Here is a 26,366-nt window from a genome sequence, read left to right as displayed (position 1 = left end):
GGTAATGCTTGGTGAAGGTGAATACAGAGCTCCAGGTTGCAACTTCCAGGATGTCTCTGGTAGGGACTCTGCTGAGAAATGCTGTAGAGGTTGATGTAGCCCTAGTGGAATGTGTTCTGATCCCCTGTGGGGTAGGTTTCCCATGGTGTTTGTAGCAGAAATGGATGCAGTGTGCTATGCAATTAGAAATGGTTTGCTTTGAAATGGCCTTGCCCTCTGCCCCTGTAGAAAAGCTGACTAGCAGCTGGTCAGATTTTCTGAAAGGTGTAGTCCTGTCCAGGTAGAACCTAAGCTGCCTGTGCACGTCCAGGGAGTGCAGGAACCTTTCCTCTTTATTCTGAGGATTAGGGAAAAAGGTTGGCAAACAAATGGATTGGTTTAAAGCCATACTAGATACCACCTTGGGCATAAATGGTTAGTCCTGACGGAAACCCTGTAGGCATGTTAGATAATGAAGGGTTTCACGGCCATAAGGGCCTGCAGTTCAGACACTCTTCTTGCTGAAGTGATGGCTAGAAGTAAAGCTGTTTTCCAGGAGAGGACTTTTAACTCTGCTGTAGCAGCAGGTTCAAAGGGTGGAAGCATGAGCTACTCCAATACAAAGTTAAGGTCCCAGGCTGAAGTGGGAGCTCTCCTGGGGAGGGGGGGGCTTAAACTTTTGGCTCCTCTCAGGAACTGTTTGACCAGAGGATGAGAAAAGAGGGGTGGCTCAGTATTATAATAAGCTGAGATGGCAGAGGCATGAATCTTAATTGAAGAGAAGGATAGACCTTTGTGGAGCATTTCTGTTAAGTAATTTAGTATATGAGGTAAGCTGAGCACAGTTGTGTCCATTCCCTGAGACTGGCTCCAAGAACAGTATCTTTTCCACTTTTCTGAATAGGATTTTCAAGTACTAGGCCTCCTTGCCTCATGTAGGACATCCAGCACCTGTTTACTGAGGGTTGTTGGTGTTGAGTTCAGGGGATGAGCCAGGCTGCTAGGTTCAGGGTTTGTAGCTGAAGATGCAAAATCTGGCCCTCCTGCTGGGACAGCAGGGAAGGGGTCTGAGGCAGGTACCATGGTGGCACTACTGTCAGAATGCGCAAATGTGGTTACCAGTGCTGGCGTGGCCAGTCTGGTGCAATCAGGATTGTCCTTGGCTTGTCATGTTTGATCTTTACTAGAACCTTCGACAAGAGGGGCAGAGGGGGGAAGGCATACATTGAGAGGTTTTCTCATGTAAAGGACAAAGCATCCACTTTCCATGCTTGGCTGTGGGGTGTTCTAGAGCAATATTTGCTCAATTGATAGTTCTGAGGGGAAGAGCAATATTTGCTCAAGTTCTGAGGGGAAGCAAAGAGGTCCACCTCTGGTGCCCCCCCTCCTGTGGATCAGAAGCTTGAATGATTTGGGTTCCAGTTTCCACTTGTGTGGGTCCATTAGATTTTTGCTTAAGTCGTCTGCCAGTGAATTTAGTTTGCCTGGCAGGAATTGAGCTTGCAGGTGAACTTGATTGCTCAAGGTTGTGTTCCACACAGCCATAGCTAACCTGCAGAGTGGGTAGGAATGGGTTCTCCCCTGCTTGTTTAGGTACCACATAACTGTGGTGTTGTCTGCCTTTATCAATAGCTGTCCTAGAAAAATAAAGAATTTGAAGGCTGTCAGAGCATTCTGTACAGCTAACATTTTTTTTTGATTGATATGCAAGTGCATTTGCTTTGGGCTCCATTTGCCTTGAATGCATTGTCCTGCCATGTGAGCCCCCCATGCATAGTCTGATGCGTCTGTTGTTAGGGCTTGGGTGGCAGGAAGTTGAGTGAAAGGGAGTCCCTTGTTGAGGTAGCAGGCCTCTGCCCATCAAAGGAACTCTGTCCTTAGGCAGGGAATGATAGGAATCATTGTTTCCAGGTCCTGAGAATGTTGACACCAGAGACTTTTTAAGTACCACTGACGTTTCCTCATATGCAGTCTTGCATATGGAATTAGTAGAATGCAAGAGGCCATGAACCCTAGGGCTTGCAGTATTCTTCTTGCAGATGGCTGGGTTTTGGTGGCCAGTAGACTGAAATAGTTTGTCAAATAAATTTGTTTTTCTGGAGTGAGAAATGCCATCTGGGAAGTTGTGTTCAAGCTTGCTCCCAGGAATACAATCTGTTGACTGGGTACCAGATGTGATTTCTTTTCGCTGATGGTGTACCCCAGTGAAGTTAGAAATCTTTTTACAAATGTCAGGTGCTGTAGTAGCAATTCCTGACTGTCTGCCTGAATCAGGCAATCGTCCAAGTATGGGTAAATTTGAAATTTTCTCTGCCTGCCATATGCAATGACTGGAGCTAGGCATTTTGTGAATACCCTGGGTGCACTAGATAAGCCAAAGGGAAGTGCAGAGAACTGATAGTGCATAGAGCCTGCTCTGAAACGTAGATATTTCCTGCAACATTCCCTTATGAGGATGTACAGATAAGCTTCTTTTAAGTCTAGGGTGGCTAGCCAGGAGTCCTTGTCTAGCATAATAAGCAGCTGTTGGAGAGTAAGCATTTTGAATCTTGGAACCACCAGGAAAGTGTTGAGACTAGACAGATCAAGGATAGGGCACCAAGAGTTTTCTTTTCTGGGTACCAGAAACAGTTTATAGTAAAAACCTTGTCCTCTTTGCTCTGCTAGGACAGGCTAACTAGCCTTGATACTGACAAGAGAAAGTACTTGCTTTTGGGCCTCTGCCCACTGGTTTGGGGGGAGGTCTGGCCATCCGCTTGGGGTTGGCACTGAGTGGAAGTAGAATCTATACCCCTGGGATACAATGTTCAAGACCCATCTGTCCTTGGTAATGTAGTCCCAGTTTTTTGCATGCAGGGCTAGTTTTCCTCCTAAGGGTGCAAGTATTTGGGCAAGGCTTGGAAGAGTTATGGTGAAGTCATTGTGAAATTTTACCATAGGACAGTGGCTTACTACTCCCTGATTTAGAGGTGGGAGCACTCCATTGATTAGATCTGTGCATACCCTGAGACTGTAGTCTTGGTGGTCTGCTGCCCCTGGGTTTGGACTGAGAAGGTCTGGGAGGGACTGGAAAAGATCAGTTCTTAGAAGGCCAATGCCTACTGAATCTAGGTGGCTGTACCTGTAGGAAATCTTTAACAGTTTGCATAGATTTAGCTTTTTCATCCATCTTTTTGAGGACTTCTTCTACTTTAGTGGCAAACAGATGTTCCTGGTGTAATGGAGCATCTAGTAAATTTGCTTTGACATGGTCTGGCAAGATTTGTTCCTTAAGCCAAGCATGCCTTCTAAGAACAGACCCAGTAACAGCAGCCCTGCAAGATGCTCCTAAGGCATCAAAACCACATTACAAAGTATGTTTTCCAACTTGGTTAGCAGAATGCATTAACTCTTGTAAATCTTTATGTTCTGCACAATCAGGAATCTAACATCATTTTCTGTTTAATTAGCTCCATAATAAGTTGCTGATAGTTTAACATATGAAACTGGCAATTTAAAGCCCTGATGGCAAGAGTAGCAGAGGTGTATATCTTCTTACCCCATCTGTCTAAAGCACTAGAATCCCCGTCCGAAGGGGTAGGGTTTTTGGCTGTTGTAGCCTTAATGCCTTTTGGTCTCTGGATCTGCAGCAGGATTCTTAAAGAGGAATTTGTGGGAGTCAGGTAATCTGTAGTACCTGTCAGGTTTCCTGGGAGCTGGAGGCAAAGTATCAGGGGAAAGGCTGGATTCATTGAAGACATCATCTACAACTTCCAGAACAGGAGGGATAGCTAGAGGCCTGTACTGAGGCAAGTTTAAAAATTCACTGAGTCTCTTTCGACTGTGGGTAGTCCTGGCACTCCCAGCAGGAGTCATCGCATACGTGAAAAAAAAAAAAAAAAAAAAATTCAGTGAAAAAGTCGAAAATGAAGTGGTGCCACTCGGGGAATCGTGGCACTCCATTATTTGGCCCCCAAAACTCGGTAACAACCAAGTTATTCAGTACAGTTGGGACGTATGATTCTAACTGCCTTTTTAGGGGCAGCAGGTTCACTTTCACGAAAATTGCAGACAGTGACACAAACATCCTCCAGAGCTAATAGAATTGGGGGAATAGGTGAAGGTTCTGGAAATTCCTTCGGGAATAACTCACTATTTTCTGAGGGCCTGAAAATCATCTGTATACTCACTCAAAACACTGGCATATTCTAGAAACAGTCGCCAAGAAAGAGACACCTCCACAGGGAGAATCAGAAACTGAGCTCCCCTCACAGTCTGAATCAGGAAAAGTACAGTTTTGTACCTACCATAAATGTAGATGTTCAAGTGTTCACCCTGCTGCAGTCATCACACTTGGGTTATCCTGCCGTCAGGCGGTCCCTTAGTCGGCCCGAATTCCAAAGTTTTGGTCTGACGTCGGTTGCTGTCGCTTCTTCCCTGATGTCACTGTGCCAGGGGTATATAAGAGGCATCTGATGCCATTTTCTTCAGTTTTTCTTGCCCCAGATGTCAGGTGCCCCCAATAGGTAGGCAAAATATATATATATATATATATATATATATATATATATATATACATATATACACATATATACATATGGCTATATAAAAATCAAACAAAACCATTAGGCACAAGCAAATACACCACAGAGGTAGTATAGGATAAAGTGGTAGAGATAAGTTCAGCTAGTTCAGAGGGGATGGAGGGAGAGTAACCTGGACTGCAGCAGGGTGAACACTCGAACATCTACATTTATGGTAGGTACAAAACTGTACTATGTTCATCGTGTTACCCTGCTGCAGTCATCACACTTGGGATGAACCCAAAGCTAAGGATGGGAGGTGGAATCAAACAGGGTTAGAAGAAGCTAGTAGGCCCTGCAAAACTGCAGTGGCAAAACCAGCTCTAGTCGTAGAGTATAGAGGTAAGGGATAGTGTTTGGTGAAGGTGTGCACTGAACTCCAAGTAGCAGCTTCCAGAATATCCTTGGTTGGCACTCTCCTGAGAAAGGCTGCTGATGTAGCTGTAGTCCTGCTGGAGTGGGACCTAATGTTAGCAGGTACTGGTTTCCCATGATGTGTGTAGCAGAAACGTATGCAATGCCCTATCCATTTTGAAATGGTCTGTTTTGAGATAGCTTTTCCTTGTGATCCTGTAGCATAGGCTACAAAAAGCTTGTCAGTTTTTCTGAAAGCCTTAGTTTTATCCAAGTAATAACGTAATTGCCTGTGAATGTCCAAAGAGTGCAGGAGTCTTTCTGCTTTGTTCTGGGGATTTGGGAAGAAGGTGGACAAGTGAATGGTTTGGTTTAGGGCCACACTGGATACCACCTTTGGCATAAAGGAAGGATTAGTTCATAGAGAGACTCTGTCTTGATGAAAAGTGATGAAAGGTTCCACTGCTATTAGTGCCTGTAGCTCTGAGACTCTTCTAGCTGAGGTTATTGCTAGTAGTAGGGCAGTTTTCCATGAAAGAAATTTTAAATCAGCTGAAAAAGCTGGTTCAAAGGGCGGCAGTGTAAGCTTTTCCAGAACAAAGTTGAGATCCCAAGTAGGTGTTGGAGCTCTCCTTGGTGGTCTTAAGTTCTTAGCCCCTCTGAGGAACTGTCTTAGGAGTGGATGTGAAAATAAAGGAGGATCCATCCTGTAATGAGCTGAAATTGCTGAGGCGTGGATCTTAATAGATGAAAAGCAAAGTCCTTTGTGTAACATCTCAGTTAAATATTGTAGAATCTGAGGGATGTTTGGATCAAGGGGGTTTAGGCCTTTAGCCTGGTTCCAGGCGCAAAATCTTTTCCATCTCTCTGAATAGGTTTTCCTGGTGCTGGGTCTCCTGGCCTCCAGAATGACATCCATAACAGCTTTGGATAAAGGTGTTGGCTGGTTGTTTAGGTAATTTGCCATGCAGCCAGGTTTAAAGTCTTGAGCTAGCTGTGTAGAATCTGATGGTCTTCGCTGGGTGAGCAGGTGAGGAATATGTGGCAAAATCCATGGTGGGCCGTGGGCCATGTTCCTTAAAATTGGGTACCAATGCTGGCGTGCCCAGTCTGGTGCAACGAGTATCATTTGTGGCCTCTCTAATCTGACTTTCAGCAGTACCTTTGCTAGAAGAGGCAGTGGAGGGAAGGCATACACTGTTAATGTTTTCCAACTGAATGAGAGGGAGTCCACTTTCCAAGCCAGTGGATGGAAGGTCCTTGTGCAAAATTTTTGAAGTTGGTGGTTGTGGGGGCTTGCAAACAGATCTATGTCTGGGCGTCCCCATTTTTGAACTATCATTGCAAATACTTGTGGATCTAGTTTCCATTCATGTGGATCCGTGATGTTTCTGCTTAGGTCGTCTGCCAATGTGTTTTTCTTTCCTGGCAGGAATTGTGCTTGTAATTGAACCTGGTAAGACAGTGCAGTGTTCCACAAGGTCATTGCTTGCCTGCATAGAGGGTAGGAATGTGTGCCCCCTTGCTTGTTTATGTACCACATAACTGTGGTATTGTCCGTCTTTATTAGTAGTTGTCCTGGGTGAAGAAGGTCCTTGAAAGCTGTTAGGGCTTTCTGCACTGCTAGCATTTCTTTTTGACTGATATGCAGGTGTCTCTGATCTGTAGTCCATTTGCCCTGAATGCACTGCCCTGCCATGTGTGCTCCCCAGGCATAGTCCGATGCATCTGTTGTCATAGTTTGCCTGGCTGTGGGTAAGGTGAAAGGCCGACCCTTGTTGAGGTGACATGCCTGTGCCCATTACAGAAACTCCTGTTGAAGGCAGGGAATGAGTGGTATCATTGTTTCCAAGCTGTGGCTGTGCTGAGTCCATACACTTTTCAGGTACCATTGTAATTTTCTCATATGCAGTTTTGCAAATGGTATTAGTAGTATGCAAGATACCGTGAATCCCAAGGCCTGCAGAATTTTTCTTGCAGGGAGTTGGGTCTTTGTTGCCATTATTTTGAAATATTGAAACAGCTGTCGTTGCTTGTCTGGCGTGAGATAAGCCATCTGGGCCGTTGTATTCAAGCTGGCAGCCAGGAATATTATGTTTTGTGAGGGTACTAGTTTTGATTTCTTTTCATTTACTGTGTACCCTAGGCAACTTAGAAGATGTTTGACAAATGCCAGATGCTTTAAAAGAATGTCCTTGCTTTCTGCTTGAATAAGGCAGTCGTCCAGGTATGGGTATATTTGAATTCCTCTCTGTCTGCAGTATGCAATTACTGGTGCCAGGCATTTTGTGAAGACCCTGGGCGCAGTAGATAAGCCAAAGGGCAGTGCAGAGAATTGATAATGCGTTGAACCTGCAATGAAGCGGAGGTATCTTCTGCAATTTTGTCTGATAGGGACATGCAGGTATGCCTCCTTGAGGTCCAAAGTGACTATCCAAGCATTCTTGCCCAGCATGGGAAGAAGCTGCTGTAGTGATAGCATCTTGAATTTTGGTACTTGCAGATAGGTGTTCAGAAGTGAAAGATCCAGAATGGGCCTCCATGCTTTGTCCTTTCTTGGGACTACGAAGAGTCTTGAGTAAAATCCTTGTCCTTGCTCCTGTGCAGGTACCTGTTGAATGGCTCTCACATTCATGAGAGCTGTAATTTGTTTTTGTGCCTCTGCCCATTGATTTGGTGGCAGGTTTGGCATTCCTTTGATCCTTGGTAAGGTATGAAAGTGGAATCTGTATCCTTGAGAGACAATGTTTAGAACCCATTTGTCTTTTGTGATGATGCTCCAGTTGTCTGCAAAAAATGCTAGTTTTCCTCCCAAGGGAGTTGCCAGGAGAGATTTGCTTGGTAGTTTGAGGATAGAGTCATTGTGTTTGTCTTCTGCTAGCCTGGGGCCTGTCTTCTCCTCCTTTCTGGGTAGCAGAACCCCATTGGCAAGGTTTGTAAGGGCCCTGTGACTGGCCTCTGCCCCTTGGGCGTCTGTATTTGCCCCTCTGTGATCTGTCTGAAGCTGGAAAGGACCAGTGTTTTGTTGGCCAATTTCTGCTGAAACGAGGGGGTTGTACCTGCAAAAAATCCTTCTCCGTTTGCATAGACTTTGCCTTATCCTCCATTTTCTTTAAAACCTCTTCTGCTTTGACACCAAATAATACATCCTGTTGTAAAGGTGCATCCAATAATTTTGCTTTAACATGGTCAGGGAGGGTTTGTTCTTTTAACCAAGCATGTCTACGTATGACAGAGATAGTAACAGCTGCTCTACAGGAAGCTTCCAATGAATCAAATCCGCATTGTAAAGTATATTTGCCCACCTGTTCAGCTGCATGCAACAGATCCTGCATTTCCTTGAATTCAGGCTGTTCTGAATGTGTGCTCATTTTTTGTTTTAACTGAGAAATCAGGAATTGTTGATATTTCAACATGTGAAACTGGCAATTTAATGCTCTCATAGCCAGAGTTGCTGAGGTGTATATTTTCTTTCCCCATCTATCTAGGGCTCTGGAATCCCTTTCAGAGGGCACAGGATTTTTAGCCATAGAAGCTTTTGCTCCCTTAGGACCCTGGGAAATTGTTCCTGGGTCAGCTACAGGGCTTTTATAAAGGACTTTGTGTGAGTCAGGTACTCTGTAGTATCTGTCTGGTTTGCCTGGAGCAGGAGGTAGAGTCTGGATTTAAACCAGACTCCAAGTAAACATTATCCACAATATCTAAAACAGGAGGGATAGCAAGAGGCCTGTGCTGGGGTAGTAAAAGGAACTCTCGGAGCCTTTTCTTAGAATCTGAGTAATCCTGGCCTTCCCAGTGGAAATGTTACCTCATGGTATGTAAAGTTTCTCCAAAGGAGTAGTCTTCAGGGGGAGATGCTGAGGGAATAGAATCTTCAGCATCAGAATCCTCATAAGGTGGAAAAGTGTAATCCTGTTCCTCAGAAGAATCTGAGGAGAGAGAAAACTGGTCAGAGGGTGCATAATCCTCCTCTTGTCTTGGTCTTTTATCAGGAGGGGGATGGGAACCCTGATAAGGGAAATCAAATCTTCAGCCATCTTAAGCATCTGTTTCTTAGGCATGGGGCCTTGAACTGTAGACTGATGTACAGTTTTGTTTGGTTTTAAAGGAGGTTTATGTTTAGCATAAGATTTAATGGTGAGTGCAGTCGGTCTGAAGACACCTTCTGCAACCGAAGATGTTTCCGTTGCACCGGTGTCTAGTTCTGCTCCGGTGTTGGTAGATGGCTGCGTTGGCCTAGTAGACTCTGCTTGGGAATCCACAGCTGTCTGGGGTTCCAGCTCTTTGATCATCAGGGGCTGCGTAGGCGCCTCACTGAAAACCGGAGAACCGGCGACAGGCCTAACTGAGGCCTTGGTGTCTGGCTTATTCCTAGGCTGCCTGTCCTTATCCTTGCATTTTTTATGAATCGCGGAAGTCAGCTGCTTCGACGGCATGATATAATTAAATTTCCTACCAAAGTAATGCCGTGCAAAGTCAAAACGGTGTTTGATAATTCGTTTATTAAACCTAGCACAAAACCGACAACCTGTGACATCGTGGTCTGGGCCTAGGCAAGGGATACAATAGGAATGGAAGTTCTTATGAGGTATTTGCTTCCCACAAGAAATGCAATTATTAACTTTTTCTGACATTCCGGCACTTGCGAGCTGCTTCTGCTTCGGGCACCGCGGGGCAAAAAAGACTGAAGAAAATGGCATTGGATGCCTCTTTTATACCCTGGCACAGTGACGTCAGGGAAGAAGCGACAGCAACCAACGCCGGACCAAGACTTTGGAATTTGGGCCGACTGCGGGACCGCCTGACGGCAAGATAACCCAAGTGTGATGACTGCAGCAGGGTAACATGATGAACATCTGAGGAGAAAACCTGTACATGTCGCTTCATATTCCTTTAAGTGCTACACCAGAAAGATCATTGATAAAAGATGAGTGGCTTGAGGAAAGTACAGTTTTGTACCTACCATAAATGTAGATGTTCGAGTGTACACCCTGCTGCAGTCATCACACTTGGGTTATCCTGCTGTCAGGCGATCCCGCAGTCGGCCGGAATTCCAAAGTCTTGGTCCGGCGTCGGTTTCTGTCGCTTCTTCCCTGACGTCACTGCGCCAGGGGTATATAATGCATCCAACGCCATCTTCTTCAGTTTTTCTTGCCCCAGATGTCAGGTGTCCCCAAAAAGGTGGTCAGAAATTAGTACCAAATTGAGTTAATTTTGCACAAACACAAACTCCCTCCAGCTATAAGCAAATACATCAGGAAGGTATTGTAGAGATTGAGCCAGTTAGAGCAGAGGGGATGGAGGGAGGGTAACCTGGACTACAGCAGGGTGTACACTCGAACATCTACATTTATGGTAGGTACAAAACTGTACTATGTTCATCGTGTTACCCTGCTGCAGTCATCACACTTGGGTAGAATCCCAAAGCTAAGGATGGGTGGAGGAGTCATAGAGGGTTAGTGGAGGCTAGAAGGCCCTGCAGAACTGCAGTGGCAAAGCCCGCCCTAGTCTTAGAGTAAAGTGGTAAGTGATAGTGTTTGGTAAAGGTGTGTACTGAACTCCAAGTTGCAGCTTCCACAATCTCCATGGTTGGAACCCCCCTGAGGAAGGCTGTAGATGTAGCTGTTGCCCTGGTAGAGTGGGGCCTAATAGTAGCAGGAACTGGTTTTCCATGGTGGGTATAGCAGAAACGAATGCAATGTCCTATCCATTTGGAAATGGTTTGTTTTGATATAGCCTTCCCTTGTGAAGCTGTAGCATAGGATACAAAGAGCTGGTAAGATTTTCTGAAAGCCTTAGTTTTATCCAAGTAGTAACGAAGTTGTCTGTGAATGTCCAAGGAATGCAGGAGTCTCTATCCTTTGTTCTCTGGATTAGGGAAGAAGGTGGGTAAGTGGATGGTTTGATTTAAAACCACACTGGAAACCACCTTAGGCATGAAGGAAGGATTAGTTCGTAGAGAAACTCTGTCTTGATTGAAAATGAGGAAAGGTTCCACTGCCATTAGTGCCTGCAGCTCCGATACTCTGCTAGCTGAAGTTATTGCTAGCAGCAGGGCAGTTTTCCATGATAGAAACTGTAGTTCTGCAGAGAAATCTGGTTCAAAGGGAGGTAGCGTAAGTTTTTCCAGAACAAAATTGAGGTCCCATGTAGGTGTAGGTGCTCTCCTGGGGGGCCTAATGTTTTTTGCCCCTCTGAGGAACTGCCTTAGCAGTGGATGCGTAAACAATGGTGGATCCATGTTGTAGTGGGCTGAAATAGCTGAAGCATGGATTTTAATGGAAGAAAAAGAAAGTCCTTTGTGCAACATCTCAGTTAGATACTGTAGAATGTAAGGCATGTGAGGCTGAATTATGTTTTGGCCTTTGGCTTGGTTCCCGGCACAAAACCTTTTCCATTTGTCCAAATAAGCCTTCCTGGTGCTTGGCCTCCTAGCTTCCAGAATAACATCCATAACTGCTTGGGAAAGATGAGCTGACTGGATGCTTAGGTGATTTGCCATGCAGCCAGATTTAAGGTTTTAAGCTGGCTGTGAAGAATCTGATTGTTTTGCTGTGTGAGCAAATGGGTAACTTGTGGTAAAATCCAAGGTGGGCCCTGGGCCATATTCCTCAATAGTGAGTACCAGTGCTGGCGTGGCCAGTCTGGGGCTATGAGTATCAGTCGTGGTCTCTCCTTTCTGACTTTCAGAAGTACCTTTGTGAGCACAGGCAATGGAGGGAAGGCATATACTGTCAGGCTTTTCCAACTGAATGAGAGTGCATCCACTTTCCAAGCTTGATGGTGAAATGTCCTTGTACAAAATTTTGTTAGTTGATCGTTTTGAGGACTGGCAAACAGGTCTATGTCTGGAAGGCCCCATCTTTGAGTTATCATTGCAAATACTTGTGGATCCAGTTTCCACTCGTTGGGATCCATGATGTTTCTGCTGAGGTCATCTGCCAATGTGTTCTTTCCTGGCAGGAATTGAGCTTGTAACTGAACTTGGAAAGCCAGAGCTGTGTTCCACAAGGTCATTGCTTGCCTGCATAGAGGGTAGGAGTGTGTACCCCCTTGTTTATGTACCACATTACTGTGGTGTTGTCCGTCTTTATTGTAAGTTGTCCTAGATGTAAAAGACTCTTGAAGGCTGTCAGAGCATTCTGTGCAGCTAGCATTTCTTTTTGATTGATGTGCAGTTTCCTTTGATCTGCAGTCCATATGCCTTGAACGCACTGTCCTGCCATGTGTGCCCCCCCAGGCGTAGTCTGATGCATCTGTTGTCATAGTTTGCCTGGCTGGGGGCAAGGCGAAAGGCTGACCCTTGTTGAGGTGACATGCCTGTGACCACCATAGTAACTCCTGTTGTAGGCAGGGAATGAGAGATATCATTGTGTCCAAGCTGTGGCTGTGTTGAGACCATACGCTTTTTAGGTACCACTGTAATTTCCTCATATGAAGCTTTGCAAATGGTATTAGTAGTATGCAAGATGCCATGAAGCCCAAGGCCTGCAGAATTTTTCTTGCAGTTAGTTGGGTCTTTGTTGCCATTGTTTTGAAATATTGAGTCAGTTGTAGTTGTTTGTCTGGCATCAGATAAGCCTTCTGGGCCGTTGTATTCAAGCTGGCACCCAGGAATGTCATATTTTGTGAGGGTACTAGTTTTGACTTCTTTTCGTTTACTGTGTACCCCAGGCAACGTAGGAGATGTTTTACAAAAGCCAGATGTTGTAAGAGAATATCCTTGCTTTCTGCTTGGATGAGGCAATCGTCCAGGTATGGGTATATTTGAATTCCTCTTTGTCTGCAGTATGCAATTACTGGTGCCAGGCATTTTGTGAAGACTCTGGGTGCAGTAGATAAGCCAAAGGGCAGTGCAGAGAATTGGTAATGGGTTGAACCTGCAATGAAATGGAAGTATCTTCTGCAACTTTGTCTGATAGGGACATGCAGGTATGCCTCCTTGAGGTCCAACGTTACTAGCCATGCTTCCTTGCCCAACATGGGAAGAAGCTGCTGTAGTGTTAGCATCTTGAATTTGGGTACTTGTAAGAAGGTGTTTAGAATTGAAAGGTCCAGAATTGGTCTCCAGGCATTGTCCTTTCTGGGCACTAGAAAGAGTCTTGAGTAAAATCCTTGACCTTGCTCTCGAGTAGGTACCAGTTGAATGGCTCTCATGTCCATGAGGGCTGTAATTTGTTTTTGTGCTTGATTTTGTGGCAGGTTTGGCATTCCTCTTTTCATTGGCAAGGTGTGAAAATGGAATCTGTATCCTCGTGAAATTATGTCTAGGACCCATTTGTCCTTTGTAACAATGTGCCAGTTGTCTGAAAAAAGTGCGAGTTTTCCTCCCAAGATGGCTGCCAAGAGAGTGTTGCTTGGCCAGATGAGGTGCAAGTCATTGAGTTTGCCTTCTGGTAGATTGGGACCTGTCTTCTCCTCCCTTCTGTGTTGCATTGCCCAATTGTCGAGGTTTGTACTGGGCTTGTGGTTGTCCTCTGCCTCTTGGATGTCTGTATTTACCCCTCTGTGGTCTGTCAGTAGCTGGAAAGGACCAATTTTTTGTTGGCCAATTTCTGCTGAAGCGGGGGGGCTGTACCTGTAGGAAATCTTTGACTGTCTGCATAGATTTTGCCTTATCCTCCATTTTCTTTAAGACTTCTTCTGCTTTAACTCCAAAAAGAACATCCTGCTGTAAGGGAGCATCTAGAAGCTTTGCTTTAACATGATCAGGCAGAGTGTGTTCCTTTAACCAAGCATGCCTACATATAACAGACCCAGTGACAGCTGCTCTGCAGGAAGCCTCCAAAGAATCAAACCCACATTGTAAAGTATGTTTGCCCACCTGTTCAGTTGCATGCAACAGATCCTGCATTTCTTTCAATTCAGACTGTTGAGGGAGAGTGCTTGTTCTTTGTTTTAACTGAGAGATAAGAAATTGCTGATACTTTAGCATGTGAAATTGGCAATTTAGTGCCCTCATAGCTAGAGTGGCTGAGGTGTAAACCTTTTTCCCCCACCTGTCTAGTGCTCTGGAGTCCCTTTCAGAGGGTACAAGATTTTTAGCCATAGAAGCCTTAGCCCCTTTGGGACTCTGGGAGATAGTCTCTGGATCAGCAACAGGGCTTTTATAAAGAAATTTGTGGGAATCAGGCACTCTATAGTATCTGTCGGGTTTGGCCGGAGCAGGAGGTAGAGTGTCTGGGTTCAAACTGGATTCTAAGTAAACATCATCCACAATGTCTAAAACTGGTGGGATGGCAAGTGGTCTGTGGTGGGGGAGTAAAAGAAACTCTCTGAGCCTTTTCTTAGAGTCAGAGTAGTCCTGACCTTCCCAGTGAAAATGTTCCCTCATAGTGTGTAAAGTTTCCCCAAAGGAGTAGTCTTCAGGAGGAGAAGCTGAGGGAATGGAATCCTCAGCATCAGAATCTTCATAAGGGGAGGAGTAATCTTGGTCCTCAGAGGAGTCTGAAGAAATGGACACTTGTTCAGAGGATGCATAATCTTCCTCTTGTCTAGGCCTTTTGTCAGGAGGGGGCTGGGAACCCTTGATTAAATAGATCAAATCCTCAGCCATTTTGAGCATCTGTTTCTTAGGCATGGGGCCTTGAACAAGGGACTGAAGTGCAGTCCTTTTAGGTTTAATAAGAGTCTTCGTCTTAGGATACGTTTTAATGGTGAGCGTCATCGGTCTGAAGACGCCTTCAGAAACCAAAGGTGTTTCTGCAGCACCGACATCTTTTTCAGCTGTGTCGTCGGTTGGGGCCGAACAAGATGGCTGCGTCGGCCTGGTACATTCTGCCAAAAGTTCCGAAGCCGTCTCTGGTTCCAGATCTGCGGTAGTCAGGGGCTGCGTCAGAGCCTCACTGAAGGCTGGAGAACCGGAGACTGGACCAGCCGAGGCCTCGGAATCTGGCTTAGGCCTGGGCTGCCTGTCCTTACCCTTGCGTTTTTTGTGCACGCTGGTAGTCGGTTGCTCCGACGGCATAGTGTAGTTCTGACATCGGTCTGAGGCAAGAAAAGTTTCCCCAACGGGGTACTTAGCTTTATAGAAGACTTCGGTCTGAAATTCGAGTTCGAAAATCTCAGGAGTCGGCCAACCGGCACTTGCGAACTGCTTCTGCTTCAGGCACCGCGCGGCAAGAAAGACTGAAGAAAATGGCGTCGGATGCATTATATATACCCCTGGCGCACTGACGTCAGGGAAGAAGCGACAGCAACCGACGCCGGACCAGTTGGAATTCCGGCCGACTGCGGGACCACCTGATGGCAGGATAACCCAAGTGTGATGACTGCAGCAGGGTAACACGATGAACATCAAGCTATGGCCACAGCACAGTCATCCATCTGCAGCTGAAGCAAAATGTTAGCTTGCTGTGGTGGCAAAGGCTGTTTGCTCAGGGGCTGGAAGGAGGACCAACCATGGGACTGGTTGTTGCATGGTCAAGCCAAAAATGGTACTTCTTTCCTGGAGAAATCAAGCAGCAAAAGCCAATAAAATATAAAGTCCTTAAAATTTAAGTTATCTTTTTTTCTCACAAACACACACTAAAAGCACTTTAAAATAAACAATTTCTCCACAGGAAAAGGAAAAAAAATACAGGAAAAAAGTACGCTCCTGTTTAAAAGTAAAGTCTTGTGACTGTCTGTTAAAAACACAAACTCTTAACTTAAAAATAACTTTTCAGAACAGACAAGTACAATAAAACATTTAATGTGGAAGGTTTTTCTCCAAAGGGAACTTATTTGCCCAGCAGAAGAACCGTACAAACAGACTGCCAATCATTTCAAGCCTGCAGAACAGCACTCTCTTCAATGACAGAAAAGCTCTGAAGGGTTTGGACGCCAAACCTATCTTTTTAATTAGCTCAGCTTGAGCTAATGGTATCGATGTGTGGATGATGCCCCAAAGGTTTGGGAGCTGATCGGCTGTGATATCCTTGGTAGGATATAACCCATACAGCTAAGGCTACTGCAGCAGTGATCAATATGAACATCTGCTTAAATCAGACCTTTTGTCAAGAAAACACATACCATCAATGATTTTAAAGCAACACTTGGTCTACAAGATCTGTTTTCGTTTCATCAAAATAATTATCACAGAATGGTTAAAATACACAGGCATATACACAAAATCATACATGCTATTTGAAACAGAAAATTTACATTAACAAATCGAAATAACATTTAATATTTTATTATTCTCTTTACTCTTTCCTTGTTTTTTTTGTAATGCCACATTTTTCGGGTCTATAGCACGGCATTGAAAAGTCATTTCTTCAAACGGCTTTTCAATCGAAAATGTCATTAATAGAAATTGCTTTTGTAAGATTGCAGTACAGTGAAGATCTGAAAATTTGCCCTTTCTTCACTGTAGTGCAATCTCGGAGTTGGTATATATATATTTAGTGGGGGGCACAGCTCCCCACAAGAGCAAATTCTATTAACGGCATTTTCAATTGAAAAGCCGTTCGAAGAAATTAACTTTTCAGTGTCGTGACATAGACCCTACATTTTCATATTACAGGAATGGTCACTGCTATTTTCATGTAAAATTACGTGTTCATCTGAAAATAAGACAATTAAAACAGTTCAACACCAAATGCTACGTGAATGCCCTTCTAGGTATGTACCTGTGGAGGCTATTAACTGATAAGGATTTGGGTGCAGAACTCTTAAGATCTGAGCTACTGCATGTGTTCATGGGGGAAGATTAAATATTTGTTAAAGTTCTTCTGCATCTGCTAAAGTACAACTATTCCAAATGAAATTTCTTCTGCGTCTGCTTAAGTACAACTATTCCAAACGCACACAAGCTTAGACTTGTGTGCATTTGGAATAGTTGTTTTTGATGCCCGATTTTCATTTGGGGGAAACAGGCACTATGCATTGTTAAACGGCACAGCTAATAATATAAAAACAGGGTCACACAACACTTCACAACTAGAATATTTACTGACTAATTTTCCTCATTAAACATTACTGTTGGAGTGTTTGGTGTGCTCATTGTGTGACTTGGTTTTACACTTCCTTTATTTTCATTTCACAACCTGCCATTTGGATTTCTTCCAATTAAAACTGTTCACATAATCACGTCATCCTGCTAAGCATAGTATCACAGCATGAATGGGCTGGGATGGCGTGCAAGAAACATGCTGACATGCAGCTTTATTATTATATTTTGCTACAATGCCTTATAATTTTATTGGTGATTTTCACCTCATCTGCAAGAAGGATGCAACTACTTCAGCCTATTTTCTGGAAATTTTGCCAGGCAAGTATAAAAGCTTTGACCATGATCTTTAAACTTTTACCTCTTAAAGCAGCTTCATAGAGAGACTTGATACAGAGTCAGAAGAGTTGTGCATTAAACTTTACTGTTAAATCAGTAATTCTTGCTAGCAGACCACAACTTTTTAAAATTCTGCTCCTAGTCTAAGCAGCTACCACAGCCTTTAACATTATTCTATGGAGAAAAACACACATTTCTGGTACCAAGTGAATATTAGTAGCAGCACTGTGGTCTACAGACTAAATAAAGGCTCTCTATCTTTCATTACAATAGACTAGAACTTCCAAGTAACCTCTAGTCTGGGCTATTTTTCAGTTTTACTTACTAAATGGACAATCTTTACATCATCTTGATAGTAGTGTGCAGTGGACCAGTATACGTATTTGTTTGCTGTTCCTTTTTGGATTAGTCCTGGCTTGCTGCCACTTAGGGGTCTGTCCAATTATTCTCTTCTTTCCTGACCATCCAGATATCAAACTAGATGGAGGATTAAGTAACCACGTCAGTTCAAAAACTTCAGAAACCCTCACTCTGTTGTATTCATTACACCATTTAGTTGCACTTACTTAATGTTTACCACTCACGTAACTGCATGGTTAGGTAATTCAATTACTTCCCTGCTTGATCACAGCATCATAGCTCTGACATCATTACATTCATACTTACATGATGATGTTGCGGGTACATCAGAGCTGTGTGATGACATAAGTGAGCAAGTCAGAAGTAAAAATAAGTGAAAAATAAATCAAAATTTGAAGAGGTTACTTATGAATTTGTGGTACCCTTTTATGTTTGGCCAAACAGTGATAAACTTTCTATGAATTTGGAAAGTTAACAGCACTGATTTTTATGCCCTTTATCATAATAAATCCTCAACAGAGCAATACACATGGAAATCAGCTGCTGTTATATCATGAAATCTTGAGCAATAACCAACTGTAAAGAACACATTTACAAGAAATTAACATTTACACTTTTCAGGCTCAGCTGTAAAGTCTTTGCTTTTACTGCATACAACAGTCAGTGCAGTTTAACTAAGAGATTTACAACTAATGGAAGTTAGATTACAGTAGTGAATAAAGTTTCTAAACCCCGACTGCAGTATGGGTACAATTCTGTTTTGTGAAGCTGAAATGTCCACATTAGATCATGCAACCTTTTAACAAATGCACGGAGAAACAGAAATGAGAATTAAGAACTTTAATGTGTCAAGTTGTGCGCAAAGTGGGTAGAGAAAAGAAAAGCAGTCTGCAGAGCAACATTCGCCATCAAATTTACATTTTTCAGTTACCTAAAACAGTGACTGCAATTAAGGATAAAAACAGCATGTTAATACATTTTCCACTACTGTAGCAGAATTTTTGTAATCATATTGTATGTTTGTAGACATACAGCCACACACGCAAATCAGCCGGCTGATATCCTACAAATATCCATTCAATTAAATAGCCGCTTGTGATTTTATTTCTATATATCCAGCAACAGCCAACAACAACGCATAATCCAAGGATGTCAGACTTCAAGTTGATGTCAGCAAGTGACTACTTCAAAAGGTATCCTGAACAGAGTTACTCCAGGCAATAGTGAGTAAAGCCACTTCTCAGAACACAGCTAATCATCCAAAAATGACACTGTAAACCATTAACTGGTCACGGTAATGCATTACTTCAGAATAACAATGCATAAACTCATTCGGCATTTCCATTGTGACACTACACGCTCACTTTTCCCAACCTTTTCCCCCAGGTTGCTGAGGCAACTGCAGTCCAACCAGTCTGGACACCTCATCGGGTGACCTTTCACCTTTAGCATGATATTGCTGATGGAGTGCTAGATGCTCTCGTACACTGCGGAGTAGACACAGGTAGGTGGCAGCTTGGTGATGAAATTCCTGCTGAGCACGGCACAGCTTCTCACTGGTCACCTATGTTACAAAAAAAAAAAAAAAAACAACACACATTAGCTAGAGTCCAGACAAGACAGAAAAAATATGCCCACTGCATCTAGAGAAGGGGTAATGCATCTCACCATTTTCCATTGTTATAACATACTATATTCTGCATAAAAATGTTTTATCTAATCAACTTTCTACAGCTTGCCAATAACTAGACAGACACATTATAGTCCAAATTCTGAATTTGATTTCAGAAAGGATGTACATTTAACTAACAATGTGAAATAATTTTCTATGCCTGCACACTAATATAAAGTAATCCTAAATTGCACAGTTCAAAAAGGAAGAAAAAAAAAAAAAGCAAGCTTTTTTAACTCCAGGCAAATGTAGGGAGTAGGACCAGCTGCCACAGCCAATCACTCATCTTTCTTTTATGCGAGATCAAACAGGCGGATTTTACCCTCCAATGAGCCACAGGGTTCTTGCCTGGGCTACAGTGCCTAGCTCAAATGCCAAAGGGTTGAACAAATGAACTAACCAGGCAAAATAAGGACAGCCATTGGGCAATAGCAAGTGGAATTGTTAGCTTTCAGCTCAGTATCTCATTATAAATGTGCCTTGGCAGAAAGAATATCACGTTTCATGTAAAAAATCAGTGGGCTGAATCTGATCAGTTCAGTTCCTGTTTCAATGCAAACATTCTGTACACTACATGTACACAGATTATTCTGTTCCTGAAATATTATCTGGGTATACAAATGTAAAGTTGCACCAGAACGTTTGTATCCTTGTAAATTTTCAGCACCATTCTAACATTTCAGCCATATACTGCACCTCTTTCTTCTGTCCATGAAATCATAAAGCTTGATGTTTTTCAAAACAGAGGCTACTACCTTAATGCAGCACCCGTAGTTGCTTCACTCCCATCAGTACCAACTTCTTCTTCACAGACTTAAAAAATCTTCAACTCATCTTAATTTCCATTCTCCCAATTCTTTATTTCCAAGAAGTCTCTCACACCAACATTGTAATTTTTATGATGAATAACCGGTCTTCAGTTTCAATCTTAATTTTGCAAAGCCTGGAAAGATTCACTCTTGCATAAATGCTGCCATGTCTCACAAATACCACACCACCCTGGCCAAAGATGGCTCCAGTTTCTGTGCACAGTCAGCCATGTTGCAGAATGCCTTGCTTCCCTTTTCAAAATGGTTCATCTGTGTTACAAAGTTGTTTCTGCAGTGGCTCTTCAAAGTTCACTTGAACAGCCAACCTAAATGTTCCTCTTGATACATGCACAGCCAACCTAAATGTTCATCTAGATACATGCAATACTGAAATATATTCTACCACTACCATGTTCTTTGTGATCCCTTCTACAGTAGGCAACTTCTCAGAACAGAAGGGAAATAAGAGTTCTGACCATATAACAGCTGACATGGACTGTAGCCAGAGCCATTCTAATTAGTATGCTTTACCATCAGACCTCAGTTTAATACTGTTACTTGGCAACCTCCATTACCAGCTTTTACTTTTAACATTATTTCTTTTAAATGTCTGATTGCGTCCTTCGAGTAGCGTACTGCTCACAGAACTATATGGTGCTGATTATGGTTAAAAATTCAGACACACCAAAAAGACAACACTCAAAATGCTGCACCACAATACTGGCAGTTTATAATGTAGGCACATCAAAACACAGAAAAAAAAACACTCACGCCTACAGGAACTAAACTGCAAAAGTACATATTACTTCTCTAATAATTTTACATTAAAAATATGATACAACACAAAAAAATAAACAATGGCAGTACCATCAGACATGGTTTGCCTGAAATGCATTAGTGTTATGGAAAAGGTTTTTCTAAGCTTAGCTGCAGGGTTAGGGTTAGGGCAGGTTTAGGTTTAGCATACAGAGTTAAAGATAATTAAGATAAGTTGGCATGACAGATTTATATCGCATCATACCACCTCCACCTCAAGAACAAACATCCACTCCATGTCAAGTGGACTAACACAGTTACCACCTACAAACCAAACCTAGATAAATTAGAAGGGCAGCCTCATATTCTTTCCTGGTCCATCCTGTTAGTCTCTCCATAAGACTGGAGCGAACATGTGACAATGGTTAATTGGCTAGGCTTTTAATGGTCTGTAGCCTGACTGCCTAGCACTTGTCTACGAACCTAAAGGAAGGAAGCAATAAATGAATGCGCACGCTTTGTGTTGCACATGGATGAAGTCCTACTCCAGGAAAAAATGCAAATGAAGCTTTATAGTCTTGGGTTTGGTTACTGAAAGTTAATCATTAAAGCTTGTACATTAATTGTTCTGTAAGTCTTACTTTGTAGTTCTTGTTCAATTACTGGATTCTGCTGTTATTTCATGGATCATGGATTTTTGTTTCTTTTCTTTTTTTTTGAAGCCACCATTGCATTTTTTTTTAAATTTTCAGTAGTTGAACAGAGTAGGGGAAGTTCCCAAAGACATGTCCAAATTTCCCCTAGTACTTATACATACACTTGAAATTTCCCCCTGAAGAAAGATCAGTAGCCAAAGATGACCACATACTGGATGTAGTGGCAAGGGAGTTGCTTAGCTTCAGAAGACTTTTTTTAAGTGATCATTATATTCTTTTGAAACTACAATGGATGCAAGTTCCAGATGTAGGACATTACTGATATGTAAGCATTTACAAACATTTCAGGAGTGAGAAAGACCACCATTCTAACCTACTAGTGTGCCAACATGTAAACTTTTGCCTGCGGTGTCAAGCCTTAACACCCTTGAGCAGTCTGTTATTCCTCTGTAATGCCCTCTTGTCAGGAATTATTGCTTGCTTAGAAAATGCCAAATTAGAACTCATAACCTGACTGGGCAAATTCAATAAATTTAAAGGGCTAAGTCCTCTAAGAAGCAAAATCCTTCTCAGAAAAAAAAATTACAATAAGGCATCACTGACTTGTTCACAATATACCCTCACAGAAAAAGCTCCATCACCTAGATAAGTCTTTTATGTTCATAGGTTGGTACTAGGCTATCAGCCCTAGGGCCTATACAAGCCTAGCCATAACAATTCCCTGGCTATTTCTTCCCACACTATTTACTTCCCTGGACCCCTGTCTAGCAGGGCGACTGACCTGATCCCTGGCGTGAATTTCCTTTCTCCATTTTAGCACAGAAACTACCAAGCACAGAAATAACCGCTCAAACAAGTAAATCAAAAGCAACAGCAGAAACACAACACACCCCAACAAACACAGAAATTAGGTTGTGACAACTCATATCAATAAAGTACCAAAAACTCCAACATAGCAAAAAGGCACACAAAAAGGAGAAAAAAAAACACTTTATGAAAGTGAAAGCATAAATCCCTCAAATAGGAAATGAAGGACAGGAAGGGACAGAACAGCAGAGAACACTAGCAATCCCCAAAGCATCCGGAAATCCGTCACATTAACCTTGGAGGTTAATATAAAGATGTGCACTAGTGGTTAAACAGGCAGTACACACACCATTGATGCTGAAAGATCATAAGATTCTATTCCCCACACCAAGTGGGTAAATTAATTTTTCCAACACTAATAATGTATTGCAGTGCAGTATAAGGGGGTGCTGCACTCCTGACTGTGTTCTCTTTTGAATGAGATGTTAAACTGAGATCCCTTCTGCTCAAACTGGTGGATGTTAAAGATCCCAAAACACTTACCTGAAAACACTAGAAGAAATCATATTCCATATATCATACATTGACTTATTCCTTTTATATGCATTAATGAATAATAATCATAAAAAAACAGTACACCACCATCTTTTACCCCTTACTCTTTTTTGTCACAATCAACACTTTCCTTCAACATAGGAAATGGGGGACTGTGACAGTCATCCCCTTCATAAGGGAGGACCTTCAACAGATCCTGGAAGCTACAGATCCAGTAGTCTGACTAGTCTTAACAATTTGCAAGTATCATGGAAATTATCAAAAAGGACATAGGAGACCTCCAGACACTGGATCCATCCCAGTTTGGCACCATCAAAGGAACATCACGCTTTCTGAATCTGGTGGACTTTGTAAAGATTTAAGGCATACTGCCTACCTAGACCTGGCTAAAGTATTTGATACAGTACCCAACTCAGGCACTGTCAAACATATTGAACTAGGTATAAAAACCCTTTGTAACACGCTGAACAGCTAGCTGGCTCACTGATAGGACCCAGGAGATCAAAATCGGCAAGAACATCTTCACAAAGAGGCCGTTTACCAGTGGAGGCCCCTCAGGATTCTGATCTAGGCCCACACTTCTTCATCTACTTCTCAGATGTCAAAACCAATGTCAAAGGCCTTTGGCTAACCAAGTTCACAAATGATTGCAGACTAGGAGCATTCACTGAATCCCCCAATATGAGGACACTCTTCAGGAAGTTCCAACACAGACAACTGCTTGGTGCCAAAGCCATGGCTTAAAACACAATATCAAGAAATGCAATGTAGTACCTTTTGGGAAGTCAGCCATCCCAAATAACTATCAATAAAAACACTTCTAAACAGTTGATTCACTATTAGGGATCTAGGCATTCATGTAGATAACCTAGCCTTTGACCAACATCTGTCCAAGGTAGTAAGAAAATCCTTTGATGCTGCTCAACTTATAAGCAAGGACATGGCATCTAGTTCCAGAAGAAGTCATCATAACATTGTATTCAGCCCTCATCAGACCCATCAAAGAGTATAATGCCATCTTTGTAATGTACCTGACCAGACACATGCAAATAGAACATCCACAAAGGTTCCTTACAAAAAGAATACAGGAAGAAACACAACGTCCTATGCTTCTTTCACCGCACAGCCCTGTCTCTTCATACAGACTTCTGAGAGGTGGTCGTTGCCTGGCATACGAGGCATCCCTGGAACCAGTTCTGATGAGCTTTTTCCACTTCCACAAAACAGCATCAGAAGTACTAGAATTTTGCTGGCAACATAAATAGGGCAAGCCGGAGACAAAGATGTTTCTCAGAGAATTCTCATTCTCTGGAACAGGCTCCCTATCCATGTGAAGCAGAGTTCCTTCCTGTCCCTATGTAACGGTAACCTAGATCAATGTATGGATAAATGGAAATAATCCCCTAGTCTGGCACCTACGTTTCTGATGGACTGAGGCAGTCAGTAAATCACCCTTATACAATATCAAACGTGTGGGTCACATTTGGGCTGCATGGCTAGGCTTAGAAATGCCCTAATGGTCATTAGGCTAGTATACACCTATTAGGCTATTCGGAAGCAAAGCTTTACATTCCCATGGTAGTTTTAGCCCTTCTATTTTGCATGCAAATAACCCACAGATGCGCCAAACAACACTATCCCCGGGATTCATGAAGCTTGCGCCAGGTGCAGGCGTAACGTCGGCGATCTAACACCAAATATGGCCGCCGAGCGGAGCTGTTTCCATGTGCACTACCTGTGTACGCCACGCCCGCACAGCTCCTGGCGCATGTATGCTAATTACCCCAAGCGTAGCATGCAAATGAAGGTATATAGCGATTCAGGAAGTGGTGCAGGCATAGTGTAAACATGCAGAAATGTAAACCGAAAAAAACAGTTTACATTTTTCAAACATAAATCAGAGCCATGACAGTGGACCAAACTCACGTATTATACTGTTAATATATGCCAGTGGCTAAATATATAGCCATTGGCATAAAACAACATGCACAAAATATGACAAAAAACATTTAATATTATGCCCACACTAACGCAAAGTTAAAGCGCAGGGCATTGGTGTGCAAAGGGGATGGCAAGGAATATACAAAAATATCGAATAAAACTGCAATGAAACACATATCACAATTTCCCCATAATAGTCAAAGGCAGGCATGCTACACCATACTCATGGCGCAAGGGTTGCTAGGGGGCAGTGAGTGTTATGCGCAGTAGCTAGGAATTAGTAGGCAATGCCATACAAATGAGAAGAGTAATATTGAATCGCAGATTTCCCGCTGGTGTAAGGATGCACAAAACAGCGTAGCGTTATAACACCGAGGTAAGCCCTTGAGATAAAAATGACATCAAGAGAGGGGTGTGTCGCCACTGCTGTAAGCACATTGGAGCAATGCTAACCTGGTTTGCCTGTTGCTAAGCAAAGCTGCAGGACAGGGGTGTGTTGAAGTAGCCATAGCTTGGCTTAGCTGAGAGCACACATGGTAACCGAATGTGCATGTGAACGTGGATGAAAACGCACTGTAAACCCGGAAAACGGCTGTGCGTGGCGCTAACCAGAGCGGAAACAGGAAGGATATGGGAAAAAAATAACGAAATGCTACAGCATGGAAATAGGAATACAAATGAGTAATTAACACCTAAGAACCCACAGTGGGACATTGACAACAGCTAACAAGGCTGCTAGCAGCTACCCACAGAACAGGAAAGGGGAGGTGCCGTACTGCAAAAAAAAAAAAAAAAAAAACAGAACTGTCACAGCAGAACAAAGCAAAATTGCAGTAAAACAGCTACAAAAGACATTTTGCAACACATTCCTGGGTAGGGAAAGTACAAAACAAGAAAGCCGGCAGCTGGATGCATGCCTGTCAATGGGAGGGGATTCGGGTTGAAAAGTGAAATAAAAGGCAACAGATTAATCATGGCAGGCAAGCATAATTTAATACCAAAGGTTCCACAATTGCAGTACTCGCTGTAAAACCAATAATTAAGATACCCTGCAGCTGGATTTGCACATACACAACCAATGACATCCGCAGCATCCAAAGCACAATAGTATAAAGTGTGAAAGCACCTCACACACACTTGTGTATTCCCAAACACTCTGCACCATTGGTGTAAACAGACGGGGATCTTTTAAAATGTACATGGTAGGGGCTACCATAGCTTTGATTCATCAGCATGTGTTGGAGGATGATGCTGACAACCAGCTGAGGCACCGGAGGAGGAAGAGAAGAGTGTTCAGACCAAGGGTAACCTGCCAGGGGCTAAATGATCTGGAGATAGTAGAGCGAACTTGTTGAGCTGTGCCGGCCACGCCTCAGAGCGAGAAATAACAGAGAGGAACCCCATCCCAGTGGACAAAGAGGTATGTGTAAGCTTGAGCATACTGGCCACAGGTACCTTCCACAGGCCAACTGGGGATATCCTGGGGGTCTCACAGGCATCAGCATCCAGGGTACTCCACCAGTTCCTGGATGCCATATTACCACATGCCAATGAGCACACACACCTCCCCCGAATGCAGGAGGAGTTGGCCAGCAATATGTGTCTCTTCTATCGTGCGGCAGAATACCCGGAGGTACTGGGTGC

General features: G+C 43.1%; 1 protein-coding gene across 1 annotated transcript in view; it reads right to left on the bottom strand.

Moving 5' to 3' along the window:
• Positions 1-18,351: 18,351 nt before the first annotated feature.
• FMC1 (formation of mitochondrial complex V assembly factor 1 homolog) overlaps positions 18,352-26,366 on the bottom strand; it is a 218,238-nt gene continuing 210,223 nt past the window's right edge. Inside the window, exon 2 of the mRNA XM_044073844.1 lies at positions 18,352-19,090. Coding sequence (XP_043929779.1) covers positions 18,887-19,090 — 204 coding nt within the window. The 3' untranslated portion in view covers positions 18,352-18,886. The remainder of the gene's footprint in view (positions 19,091-26,366) is intronic.

The sequence above is a fragment of the Protopterus annectens genome, chromosome 6.part0 (genome assembly GCF_019279795.1).
Source record: "Protopterus annectens isolate FY-2018-M chromosome 6.part0, PAN1.0, whole genome shotgun sequence".
NCBI lineage: Eukaryota > Metazoa > Chordata > Ceratodontiformes > Protopteridae > Protopterus > Protopterus annectens.
The sequence above is the reverse complement of the archived record's forward strand: the minus strand, read 5'-3'. Positions and strand labels throughout refer to the sequence as shown.